At 39.4% G+C, this 14,208-nt stretch overlaps 1 protein-coding gene across 1 annotated transcript in view; it reads left to right on the forward strand.

Moving 5' to 3' along the window:
• The window catches only part of LOC132393876 (transmembrane protease serine 11C-like), a 125,387-nt gene that overhangs the window by 79,044 nt on the left and 32,135 nt on the right, over positions 1 to 14,208 (forward strand). The window contains exons 4-5 of the mRNA XM_059969280.1: positions 5,755 to 6,020; positions 10,856 to 10,992. Of these exons, the coding sequence (XP_059825263.1) occupies positions 5,755 to 6,020; positions 10,856 to 10,992 (403 nt within the window). The remainder of the gene's footprint in view (positions 1 to 5,754; positions 6,021 to 10,855; positions 10,993 to 14,208) is intronic.

Below are 14,208 nucleotides of genomic sequence, written 5' to 3' on the forward strand. Positions count from 1 at the left end.
AGAGGAGATTTACTAGAATGTTATCTGGGTTTCAGCACCCAAGTTATAGAGAAAGGTTGAACAAGTTAGGTCTTTACTCTTTGGAGCATAGAAGGTTGAGGGGATACTTGATAGAGGTATTTAAAATTATGAGGGGATAGATAGAGTTGACGTGGATAGGCTTTTTCCATTGAGAGTAGGGGAGATTCAAATGAGAGGACATGAGTTGAGAGTTAAGGTGCAAAAGTTTGGGGTAACACGAGGGGGAACTTCTTTACTCAGAAAGTGATAGCTGTGTGGAATGAGCTTCAAGTAGAAGTGGTTCAATGTTGTCATTTAAAAAAAATTGGACAGGTATATGGACAGGAAAAGAATGGAGGGTTATGGGCTGAGTGCAGGTCGATGGGACTAGGTGAGAGTAAGCATTCGGCACAGACTAGAAGGGCCAAGATGGCTTGTTTCCATGCTGTAATTGTTATATGGTTATATGTTTGATGTTTGCTTCCAGAATTTGCTGGTATTTAATTAAATTTATTCTTTCCTCTACCAGTGAAATGTTTCCCGTGGCACTGGCTACAACACAAGCCCAAAGCATGATCGATCCAGCCCCGTACTTAACAGTTGGAAAGGTTTTCTTTTCATGAAACTTGCACCCTTCTTTCTCCAAACATACCTTTGCTCATTGCGGCCAAAAAATTCTATTTTAACTTCATGAGTCCACAGGACTTGTTTCCAAAATGCATCAGGCTTGTTTAGATGTTCCTTTGCAAACTTCTGATGCTGAATTTTGTGGTGAGGATGCGGGAAAGGTTTTCTTCTGATGACTCTTCCATGAAGGTCATATTTGTGCAGATGTTGCTGCACAGTAGAACAGTGCACTGCCACTGCAGAGTCTGCTAAATCTTCCTGAAGGTCTTTTGCAGTCGAACAGGAGCCAAACAGGACTTGATGGCTTTCCTGGGGAGTTTTATAAAACTTTCACTATGTTACTTACACCTTATTTATCCTCTGTTTTATTAGAGTCATTTAAATCGGGTAAACTCCCTCAATCTTTTTATGAAGCTTTTATTTCTCTTATTCTTAAAAAAAAATAAAAATCCAGTTGAATGTTCTTCATACAGACCAATCTCTTTATTAAATGTTGATGCAAAAATCTTACCCAAAATCTTAGCTTGAAGATTTGAAAATATTTTACCATCTATAATATCACATGACCAGACAGGATTTATTAAAAATCATTACTCACATTTTAATATATGTTGGTTATTGAATGTGATATATTCATCATCCAAAAAAAAAAATCAGTGTATATTATCCTTAGATGCAGAAAAATCATTCGATACAATTGAGTGGAATTATCTTTTTAAGACCTTAGAAAAGTTTAATTTTGGGCTTAATTTTATTCATTGGGTTAAAGTAATGTACTTGTCTCCTACCGCTCAGATTATTACTAACTCTTAAATTTCTAAGCTCTTTAAATTACAGCGGGGAACTAGACAAGGTTGCCCTCTTAGTCCTTTACTTTTTTGCTTTAGTTATAGAACCCTTAGCAATAGCATTTCGAGAATCTAAGGACATTTCTGTTATACTAAGAGAAGGTATGACTCATAAAATTTCATTATACACTGATGATATTTTACTTTTTATCTCTAACACTGAAACTTGTTTACCTTCAGTTCTTTCTTTAATTTTCCAGTTTAGTTCTTTTTCAGGATATAAGCTGAACTTACATAAAAGTGAATTATTTCCTTTAAATGACCTAATGTCATCTTCCGTTCAAAGTTGTTACAAGTCAATTTACATATCTAGATGTAACAATTACTAAAAACTTCAAGAATTTATTTAAAGAAAACTTAAACCCTTTATTGAAATATGTGAAAAAGCCGCTTTCTAGATGGTCTCCTCTTTCTTTATCCCTAATTAGCCAAATTAATTCAATTAAAATGAAGTTTCTCCCTAAGTTTTTATATCTTTTTCAGGCCTTACTTATTTTTATTCCTAAGACCTGCTTTGGTTCTTTAGATTCAATTTTAACATCTTATATTTGGAATAATAAGCAAGCTTGCTTAAGTGAAGTTTACCTACAAAGAAATAAAGAGATGGGTGGATTAGCCCTACCCAATTTTAGGTTTTACTATTTGGCTGCCAATATAAGGAATATTACTTTCTGGTCTTATTATATTTATTGTAAAGATTGCCCATCATGGGTCTCCTTAGAAGTTAATTCTGTAAAAAAAAAAAAAAAAAAAAAAAAAAAAAAAAAAAAAAATTCCTCTATCGTCTCTCTTCTTGGATCATATTCTTCTTTTTCAGCAAATAAAATAACAGATAACATAATTGTTAAGCAAACTTTAAGGATCTGGTCTCAATTTAGGAAATTTTTTGGTTTAGCGAATTTTTCATTATCATCGCCCATTCTCCTTAATTATTTTTTTAACCCTTCCATGACGGGCAAAGTCTTTAAGGATTGGGATGAACTAGGTATTAAGTGTTTTTGGGACCTGTTTATCTCAGGATCTCTTGCTTCATTTGACCAATTGTCAACTAAATTTGTACTTGCCAAAAACACATTTTTACAGATACCTTCAAATTAGAGATTTCTTACATTTCTAATTAACTACTTTTCCTATAGGTCCTGACAAAAATTTACTGGACGATCTTTTAAATTTAAAACCTTTTGTTAATGGTTCTATTACCGGTATCTATAACTTGTTGATTGAATCTGGACAAGACTTTTTAGATAAAATAAAAAAAAAGCTTGGGAGGATGACCTAAATTGTCAGATTTCTGATGATGGAATAAAATTCTTAAACGGGTTAATAAATCAACTTTCTGTGCTCGTCATTCTCTTCTACAATTTAAAATGGTTCATAGAGCTTATATTTCTAAACAGAAGTTGTCCAGTTTTTATCCGAATGTTTCTCCACTTTGTAATAAATGCAACTCTGCTGATGCCTCTTAATTCATATGTTTTGGCTTTGCCTTAAAATTGAAAAGTTTTGGCGGGCAATATTCCATACTGTCTCACAACTTTTTAGGGTCCAATTTGACCCAAATCCCCTTACTGCCTTGTTTGGTATTATTGCAGATGAAGAATACTTCTGACCTACAGGTTTTAGTTTTTACTTCTCTTTTAGCAAGGAGAGCAATCTTGCTTAAATGGAAGGAGTCTACCCCTCCTACACATCTTCAATGGCTATGCGATATTATGTCTTATTTAAATTTAGAAAAGATTCGCTGCTCAGTCTTAAATTCGAAACAATCTTTTTATGATATCTGGGGACCCTTCCTAAATTACTTTTCCAATTTATAAAGTTTAACAGTGCACAGACTTCTATGTATATTTTTATCTTCTCTTCTTAAGCGAATATGTTTTCTTTTCTAATTTATCCATTATCATCCTTCAGCTTTTTTCTTTGGTAGTTGGTAGGGGATTGACTTTTTTTAATAAAAAAATTATTTTATGATGTATGACCTATCTTTAAATTTTTGATTACAGAGTGGTGTACCTTTATGTGTTATGCTATAACATTTTGATCAATTTTATCACAATATATGAATGTACACAAGTTGAGATGTATCTATGTGTTGCACGCTGTAAATCTTGTTTTTTTTCTTCTGAATAAAAATATTATAAAAAGAAAAGAAAAGACCAAAGTTGGGCCCTTGAAGGCAGAAACAGGTGAATTTATTATGAGGAACAAGGAAATGGCAGATGAGTTGAACAGGTACTTTGGATCTGTCTTCACTAGGGAGGACAGAGACAATCTCCCAGATGTAATGGTGGCCAGAGGACTTAGGGTAATGGAGGAAATGAAGGAAATTCACATTAGGCAGAAAATGGTGTTGGGTAGACTGATGGGACTGAAGGCCGATAAATCCCCAGGGCCTGATGGTCTGCATCCCAGGGTACTTAAGGAGGTGGCTCTAGAAGTCATGGAAGCATTGGTAATCATTTTCCAAATGTTTTTTACAGGAGTTTTGATTTGCCCTTCTAGTAATCCTATGAGCAGTTCTCTCGGAAAGTTTTCTTGGTCTTCCAGACCTCAACTTGACCTCCACCATTACTGTTAACTGCCATTTCTTAAATACATTACGAACTGAGGAAACACCTTCCTGAAAACGCTTTGCTATCTTCTTATAGCCTTCTCCTTCTTTGTGAGCATAATTTAGTTTAATTGTCAGAGTGCTAGGCAGCTGCTTAGAGGAGCCCATGGCTGCTGATTGTTGGGACAAGGTTTGAGGAGTCAAGGTATTTATAAAGCTTTGAAATTTGCATCACCTGGCCATTCCTAACAATGACTGTGAACAAGCCATATCCCTAACAGACTAATTAAGGTTTGAGACCTTGGTAAAAGTTATCTGAGAGCTCAAATCTCTTGGGCTGCCCAAACTTTTGCATGGTGCTCCTTTCTTTTTTTCACTCTAAAATTGTAGAAAACAAAAATAATACACTAATCTTACTTAAAATGTTGAAAAGAATGTTTCATCTTTAACTTTATGACTTTTGGGGATCAGTTCATCTTCTACTCACTTAACTATTCACAGTAACAGAAATTTTGACTGGGGTGCCAAAACTTTTGCATGCCATTGTATAAGAAGATCATATTTAGTTTTAATTTCAATACATCTTTTGTATAGTTCAGGGTCTGGTGCCAAAGGGTATTTCTGGTCTAATTGCTTTAGTTGATTAACAAAATCAGTTCTCTCTTTATTAGCTTTTTTCTTAATATGTGCAGAATAGGAGATAACTTGTCCTCTAATATATACCTTAAAAGCGTCCCAAATGATGAGACTAGAAGTCTCTTCCAACGCATTATCTTCAAAAAAAAAGAGTAATTTGATTCTTCAGAGATTTTAAGAAGACTGTATCAGATAACAAAGTTAAATTAAAACACCAGGATCTGTTCATATGATCTGTTCAGGAAGCTTTAAAGATAGAAATACAGGAGAATGGTCAGATAGAGCTATTTCTTTATATTCAGTGGATCAAACTAATTGAATCATTTGACTATCAATAAAAAAAATAATCAATCCTGGTATAGGAATGATGGACATGAGAGAAGAATGAATAGTCCCTTTCTGCTGGATGAAAAAAAAACACCAGATATCAACAATATCACACTAACCCTATCAAATTTCAAGCTGAAATCAATCATCTTGTGATCACTACCTCCTTCCTGGTGATTCCTTTACTGTAAGCTCCCTAATGACCTCTGGTTCATTACGTAACACCCAATCCAGTATAGTTGATCCCCCAGTAGGCTCAACTACAAACTGGTCTAAAAAGCAACCTTGCAGGTGTTCAATAAACTTACTCTGTTGAAATCCATTACCAACCCGATTTTCCCAATCTACCTCCATGTTAAAATCTCCTGTGAATCTCACAATGTTGTCCTTCCAACGTATCTTTACTATTTCCTGTTATAATCTGTAGTCCATGTCCCAGCTACTGTTTGGAGGCCTGTATATAACTGTCAGACTAATGGTGTTAATGGGAAGCTGGTGGATAACAACTTTTATAGCAAGTGACAACTTGTAGGATCAGAGCTGGCAATGACCAGTCCTCTGTGAAATAACAATTTCAATTGGGAAAGATAGATACTGTAGTCCATGGTCAGTCTGGACATGGTGGAGCAAATGGCCTGCTTCTGTTGAATGCTCTATGAGAATGTTTTATGACAGGACAACAGCTTAGATTTAAACTGGTGATGGTACTTGCATATAATTAATTTCAAACCTATTGACAATATGCATGTTCATGCTTGTTTAAAGTGCTTATGGAGATCCTTCGCTCTGGAAAGCTTACATGGGGTCAGTTTTTGTTGGACGAGGTCTATCGAGATCCATCAGTAGAATCAAGAATCATCCCAACTTTAGCTTTCCTGTAAACTTTAACAATGATTTTGCAGTCCTGGAGCTTTCCTCTCCCCTTATCTTCAATGACTTCATCCAGCCAATTTGCCTTCCATCAAGCAGTAAAATCTTCCATGCTGGACAAAAATGCAGAATCACAGGATGGGGAAAACTTGCTTATCAAGGTTAGATTTTTCTTAAGTTTTGGCTTTATTCTGATGTTCTATAATGCTGTTAAAATCTTTGCTTCCTATTTTAAAATTAATTGCTTGAGTTAAGCTCAGGAAACCCCAATTAATTTGATTACACTTTGCCTTTATGCGCTTTACTTGACTTACAAATAAGGCCAGATTGTTGGGTATATTTACAGCAAGAGATTGATTGGTTCTTGATTGGATATGGCATCAATTTCATCATTGATTTCAGATGGTCTGAGCCTGAGCACACACCCCTCAGCATCAGCTGCTCCACAGTGGAGAGAGTGGAAAACATCAAGTTCCTTGGGGTGCAGATCTCGGACAATCTCACCTGGTCCAGGAACACCACTGGGATTGTAAAATGAGCCCAGCAGTGATTGCACTTTTTGAGGAAGCTTAAACAAGCATCACTCCCCACTAACATCTTAACTACATTCTACAGAGGTGTGGTTGAGAGTGTGCTGACCTTTTGCATCACAACCTGGTACTCCAGCTGCAGTGCTGCCGACAGAAAAGCCTTGCAGAGGGTGGTTAGGGGAGCAGAGAAGGTTATTGGGGTCTCCCTACCTTCTGTCCAAGACCTCTTTCAGAGTCGATACCTCCAGAAGACACAGTACATCATTAAAGACCCCTCACACCCTCTCCATGAACTGTTTGTTCTTCTGCCATTAGGTAAATGTTACAGGAGCATCAAAACTAAAACCACAAGGCTACTGAACTCCCAAAGGCAGTCAGACTGCTAAATAGCTGCTCTACCTGACTCTGCTTTGGACAGTTTTAACTCGCACTGGACGCTTATAACTTGTTTTTAACTGACATGTGGCTGTTGTGTTTTACTATTTATTGTTATGTTTATTATTTAGTGTTGCGTTTGTTATGTTATGATTGCACTGCTCATGGGAAACACTGTCTCATTCTGCCCTGCAGAGCTGATGTACGGTTAGAATGACAATAAAGTTTTTGAATTTTGGAAATCTTGAATTAAAGGTTATGGAGAGAAGGCAGGGAGTGAGGCTAAGGAGGGGAAAGAAGTTTCAGCCATGATTGAATGTCAGAGCAGACTCGATGAACCAAATGGCCTAATTATGCTCCAATGTCCTGGGGCCTTATGGTCTTACATCCTTGTTATATATTTGCTACAGAATTGGCAAAGTGACAAGAAATGCAATCAACAAAGCCACCAGAGTAAAAGTTGGAAACACAAATAAAGTCAACAGTTAACTCAAAAGCTGTATATCTGTCATTGTCCATATGTCACCGTGTACATGTGACAGTATATGTGACTGTGTATAAGTCATTGTGTATATGTCACTGAGTATATATCATTGTGTATGTGACTGTATATATAATCATTGTGTATAAGTCACTGTGCACATGTGACTGTATCTATTGTCACTGTGTATACGTAACTGTGTATATGTGATTGTTCATATGTCACTGTGTATATATAATCACTGTATATATGTAACTGTGTATATGTGACAGTGTATGTGACTGTGGATCTGTCACTGTATACATGTCTCTGTATATATGTGACTATATATGTCACTGTATCTATAATCATTGTGTATATGTCACAGTGTATCTATAATCACTGTGTATATGTCACTGTGTACATGTCACAATATATGTAACTGGATCTGTCACTATATCTGTCTCTGTGTATATATGACTGTGTGTATGTAACTGCGTGTGATAGAGTCCCCTATCACTGCTGCCATCCTCTTCCTTTCCCTACCCATCTGAGTCACAGGGCCAGACACACGGCCACTGTTGCTTCTTCCAGGTAGGCCATCCCTCCAAACAGTAGTCAGATTCAGTTTATTGTCATTTAGAAACCACAAATGCAATGCAGTTAAAAAATGAGATAACGTTCCCCCAGAATGATATCACAAAAGCATATGACAAAACAGACTACACCAGAAAATCCACATAACGTTTGGCAATTCCCAATCCAGAGTCGGGAGAGGCTGCTGCGTATTAATATCACGCTACCGTCTAGCGCGTTCCCCGGAAAGGAGCTCCAAATCCACCAGACAAAAACTAGACCAAAAACTAAAGCTACAAGACCTACATAAAACCATATAATTACAACATATAGTTGCAACAGTGCAAACAATAGCATAATTGATATAAAAAAAAGACTATGGGCACAGAAAAATAGTCCAAGATGTTAAAGGAATGTAAGTTCAAAAGAAATCACCACAGTTTCCACAAGTCCCCAGCGTCCCGACAGACTCGCCATCCCACGCTGGTGGCAGAAGGGAATACCCCTGCTATGGACTTCCAAGGCGCTGCCCGACTCGGCCTCGCAGACGCAGCACTCAATGGAAGCTCCGGCAAAACCAGCCTTGCAGACGCAGCGCACACCGAAAGTGACCTGAGTCCGTCAAACCTCTGAGTCGATGACCATCCCCTCCGGCACTGCTTCTCCAAGCTCTATCCTCTGCCGAGCGTATTAAGACCACCCCACTAACAGCCATCGGCAACACGACCCTGAGGACTGAGGGCCTGTTCTTCCCAGCAGATTCCCGGACCTCACAGCAGTAGCAGCAATGAAGAAAGTCTTCCTGGACTTTCCTGATGTTTCTCCATACTTCCATGTCCGTTTTTAATCGATTATGATTGCGCACGGCACCCCACTTCACAAATAACAGATAATCAGTTCCGGAGTGCCTGCTGCAAGCTGCGTCGCACCGCCATCTTGGGTCATCAAACTTATTGTTAAGGGAGACAGTCACTGGGGTACTCTCTAGCACCAGCTTCTTGCCCTTCCCTCTCCTCTGTTACCTACTTCTCTGTCTCCTGTGGTCCTGGGGTAACTACCTGCCTGTAGCTCCTCTCTATCACCTCTTCAATCTCCCTGACCAGACGAAGGTCATCAAACTGCAGCTCCAGTTCCCTAACACGGTCTCTAAGGAGCTGCAGCTCGAGACACCTGGTGCAGATGTGGTCATGCGGGAAGCTGGGAGTCTCCAGGACCTCCCACTTCTGACACTGAGCACAGAAAACCAGCCTCACACACATACTTCCTGTCTTTATTTTAAACAGATAACCTACCTGGCCTTGACCCCTTATTGCCTGAGTCCCGTTGAACCAAAGCTTTCCTACTCTGTCTCCCACTACTCCGTCACCCGCTCCTCTGACACCCACTCTGTAATCTGTCTTCTTTTTAAACTCTTCCCGCTGTTCTCACTAGCCGACCTCCACACAACATGCAACACCACACCAATCTTCTGCACTATCCACAACTCCACCAATTTTGGTATCATCGGCAACCTTACTAACCTACCCATCTACATTTTCATTGGGTCATTTATATATATTACAAACAGCAGAGGTCCCAGCACAGATCCCTGTGGAACATCACTAGTTACAGAACTCCAGCTCGAGTAAGTCCCTTCAAACTCGACCTTCTCTTTTTTATGTGCAAGCTAGCTCTGAATCTAAGCAGCCAATTCATCATGGATTAGCCTCCCATGAGAGACTTAGTCGAATGCCTTACTAAAATCTATGTAGACAACATCCACTGCTCTACCCTCATCAATCTCTCTCACCACCTTGTCAAAAAACTCAATCAAGTTGCTAAGGCATGACCTGCCACACATAAAGGCATGCTGGCTCTCCCTAATTTGGCCATGGATTTCCAAATGCTCATACAGTATATCCTACCCTTAAGAATTTTCTCCAGAAATTTCTCTACAACTTACATGAGATTCATCAGTCTATAGTTCTCAGGATTTTCCCTTGTTCCCTTCTTAAATAGATGTACAACATTATCCACTCACCAGTCCTCTGGGACTTCACCTGTGGCTAGAGGGGGCTTGAAGATACTGGTCAAGGTTCCAATAGTCTCATCTCTTGCCTCCTTCAATAACCTGGGATAAATCCTGTCAGGCCCTGGAGACCTATCTACCTTAATAGTCATTAGGAGGCCCAACACTTCCTTCCTTGACCTCAAAATGCCCTAACATATTTATGTTAGCATTGATCTCCAAATCTTTTTCAAATTATGTGACTGTGTATATATGTCTGTATATGTGACTGTGCATTTAAGAGTCTCTTAGATAGGCACATAGATCATAGAAAAATAGAGGGTTGAATAATTAAGGACCCTCATCACCCAGGATGAATCCTCTTCTCATTGCTGTCATTAGGGAGGAGATACAGGAGCCTAAAGGTTCAACAATTCAGGAACAGCTTCTTCCCCTTTGCCTTTGATTTCTGACTGGACATTGAACCCATGAACACCACTTCATTACTTTATTATTTTTATTTTTTGCACTACTTATTTAAGTTATATAAATGTATATGTACAGTATATAAAACTGTAATTCAGTTTTTTTCTCTAGTGTTTTACTGCATTGTATTGCTGCCAGAAAGATGGCAAATTTCACAGCATATACCAATGTTACTAAACCTGACTCTGATTCCTTCACTCTCCCTTCCCCACCTAGTTCTACCTGCTCCTCTCTCCTCCCTTTTATTATGTTTTCTAATGATCACCCACCTTTTGACAGCACCCTCCTTGTTTCCCACTGGATTCCAATAGTCCATACTGTCCCTTCTCACCTGGTTCCAATGTATCATGAGTCTGCCCTTCACCCTTCCATCTCTCTTTATACTGCTCTCTCCCCTCGACACCTTCTGTCCTATGCAGAGTCTCAACCAGAAACATCAACCATCCTTCTGCCTCTGACCCTCTGAGTTCCGGCAGCAGTTTGCTTCTCTCTCCACATTCCAATGTCCAGTCTTGTGTCTCCAATCAAACATTTAGCTAATGGATTGCAAAGTTATTTATAATTTCTGATCTTTGTCTCCAGGATCATTTGCAACAATCCTTCAAAAAGCAGTAGTGAACATTATCAATGATCAACGATGCAAAAGGATCTATAAAAAACTTGTCAGTGAAAATATGATCTGTGCCGGTATCTTAGCAGGAGGAATTGATGCATGTCAGGTAACTAATAACATAGAGTCGTAGATCACTACAGTACAGAAACAGGCCCTTCAGCCCAGCTAGTCCATGCCTAACTGTTATTCTGCCTAGTCCTATCAACCCGCACCTGGACCATAGACCTTCTTAGCCAACTACCATGAAGGGCTATGGTCCAAATTGCTTTTATTCAAATTGCTTTTAACTGCTGAAATTGAACCCACATCCACAACTTTCACTGGCAGTTAGTTCCATACTCTCACACAGGAGTGCCTCACAGGAGTTTAGAGTACAAATTAAAAGTCCAGGGTTTTGGAGGAATTGCATTTACATGGATTGAAAACATTTTGTCACATAGAAAACATTAGTCATAGAGTCATACAAAAGTACAGCACACAAAACTGGCCCTTTGTCCCACCTAGTCTGTGCCAACCATTTAAACTTCCTACTCCCATTGACCAACACCAGGACCACAGCCCTCCGCACCCTTACCATCTATGTACTTTTCCAACCTTCTCATAAACATTGAAATTGAACTCACATCCACCCCTTGTACTAGCAGCTTGTTCCACAGTCTCACGAGATTTTGATTGAAGAAGTTTCCACTCATGCTTCACTTAAACTTTTCACCTTTCACTCTGGTTGTAGTCCCACCCAACCTCAGTGGAAAAAGCCTACTTGCATTTACACTATTTATACCCTTTATAAGTGTGTATACCTCTATCAAATCTCCTCACAATCTTCTACATTCTAAGGAATGAAGTGCTAACCTATTCAATCTTTCCTTATATCTCAGGTCCTCCAGACCTGACAACTTCCTTGTAAATTTTCTCTGAACTCTTTCAACCTTATTTACATCTTTACTGTAGGTTGCTGACCAAAACTGCACATAATACTCCCAATTAGGTCTCACCAATGTCTTATACAACTTCAACATAACAACCCCATCTTCTGTACTCAGTACATTGATTTGTGAAGGTCAATGTGCCCATAGCTTTCTTTACAACCCTATCTTCATGTGATGATACTTTCAACGAATTATGGACCTTTATTTACAGATCCTTTTCGTCCATCACATTCTTCGGTATTCTACCACTCACTATGTAAGATCTATCCTGGTTGGTCCTACCAAAATGCAACATCACACACTTCTCTGTATTAAATTCCATCTGCCATTTTTCAGCCCATTTTTACAGCTGATGCAGATCTCTCTGATAGCATTTTTCACTATTCATTACATCCCCAATCTTGGTGTCACCTGCAAATCTGCTGATCCAGTTAACCACATTATCATCCAGATCATTGATATAGATGACAAGCAACATCAGACCTAATATCAATCCCTGTGGCACTCAACTAGTCATGGCCTCCATTAGTCAGAGAGGCAACCATTTACTACCGTTCTCTGGCTTTCGCACAATCCAATTTATTACCTCATCTTGAATTCCAAGGGACTGAATCTTCTTGACCGACCTCCTATGCAGGACCTTGTCAAATGCCTTACTAAATTTCATGCAGACAGCATCCACTACCTTCCCTTCATCCACTTTCATAGTAACTATTGTGCCTTTGTAACTACATGTCGATTAAATAAAAGCACACACACTGGAAGTGGCTTTAACTGGTGTATTCACATTGCAGCAGGAGAAAGAACGAATAATGTGTGTGCAGACAACAGATCAATACGCATGTGTAGACAACACATCATACTTAGTGCTAACAGGAGGCATTGCTCTGAAAGAAATAGATCCATACAGTACACTTCCTCTCCCTTCAAATTAATGTAATATTAAAAAGTATATGTACAAAACATTCAATTTCCCTTTCCACAATCATATTCATAATACCAGTCCATTAATAACTTCACTATTCTAAAGATCCAGTCTTTTGGGTGATGCTCTGTTTCTTTCAAGATAGTGTCTCTGCATTAGATTTGGCAGCTGTCTTGACAAAGGCAATGTTCTCAGTTGCTGGTGTCATGTTGCTCTCAGTGACATGATCATTGCTGAGTCCAGTGGCTGTAATGTGTCCATCTTGTTGGATGCAGTCAACTCAGACTGGTTCTTTGGTTGCACATCCAGTATCTGGTCCACATAATATCTCAATGCATGATCTCTAACATCCACTGTGTACATCAGAGATCCAGTTCTTGTGGCTATCCTACCTGATGTCCTCTTGTCTTCTGGATAATCACGTGCTAGGACTCAATCTCAAAGATCCTTGTTGATTCACTTGGCAATTGGCTGAACTGCTTACTCTGCACTTCCCTCTGTACATCTGGTTTCAGGAGGTCTATGTGAGATCTCAGATTCCTGCTCATGAACAGCATTGCAGATGTTTGATTTTGTTGTTGCTTGAACAGAGTTCTGATAGACAAAAAGGAAATTGTCCAACCTGTGCTGTAGAGAAACGTCCTCCTTGTCCATAGCTTTAAAGGACATCTTTGTTGCAAGGACATGGCGGTGGAACGAACCCAGGTGCTGAACACAGGCGCAGAGACTGAGTCAGGAGGTGTTACGGTCATAGCGAGCATGGAATTGGTGCCAAGGGAGTCTTTACCCGGAGTCTTGGTTTTAGTAGAGAATTCAGGAACGATGCTAGACTTAGAACAGATAGTCCTAAGAACCATGGAATGAGGTTACTCGTACACAAGTTGACCAACGAACTGGCACCTCCTTGTTGTGGTCACAGGATTTTTATACTGCATTTAGACAATAGACAATAGGTGCAGAAGTAGACCATTTGGCCCTTCAAGCCTGCACCACCATTTTGAGATCATGGCTGATCATCTACTATCAATACCCGGTTCCTGCCTTGTCCCCATATCCCTTGATTTCCCTATCCATAAGATACCTATCTAGCTCCTTCTTGAGAGCATCCATAGAATTGGCCTCCACTGCCTTCCGAGGCAGTGCATTCCAGACACCCACAACTCTCTGGGAGAAGGTTTTTCCTTAACTCTGTCCTAAATGACCTAACCCTTATTCTCAAACCATGCCCTCTGGTACTGGACTCTCCCAGCATCTGGAACATATTTCCTGCCTCTATCTTGTCCAATCCCTTAATAATCTGGTATGTTGCAATCAGATCCTCTCTCAATCTCCTTAATTCCAGCGTGTACAAGCCCAGTCTCTCTAACCTCTCTGCATAAGACAGTCCTGACATCCCAGGAATTAACCTTGTGGGTCTACGCTGCACTTCCTCTACAGCCAGGATGTCCTTCCTTAACCCTGGAGACCA

This window comes from Hypanus sabinus, chromosome 5 (genome assembly GCF_030144855.1).
Source record: "Hypanus sabinus isolate sHypSab1 chromosome 5, sHypSab1.hap1, whole genome shotgun sequence".
NCBI lineage: Eukaryota > Metazoa > Chordata > Chondrichthyes > Myliobatiformes > Dasyatidae > Hypanus > Hypanus sabinus.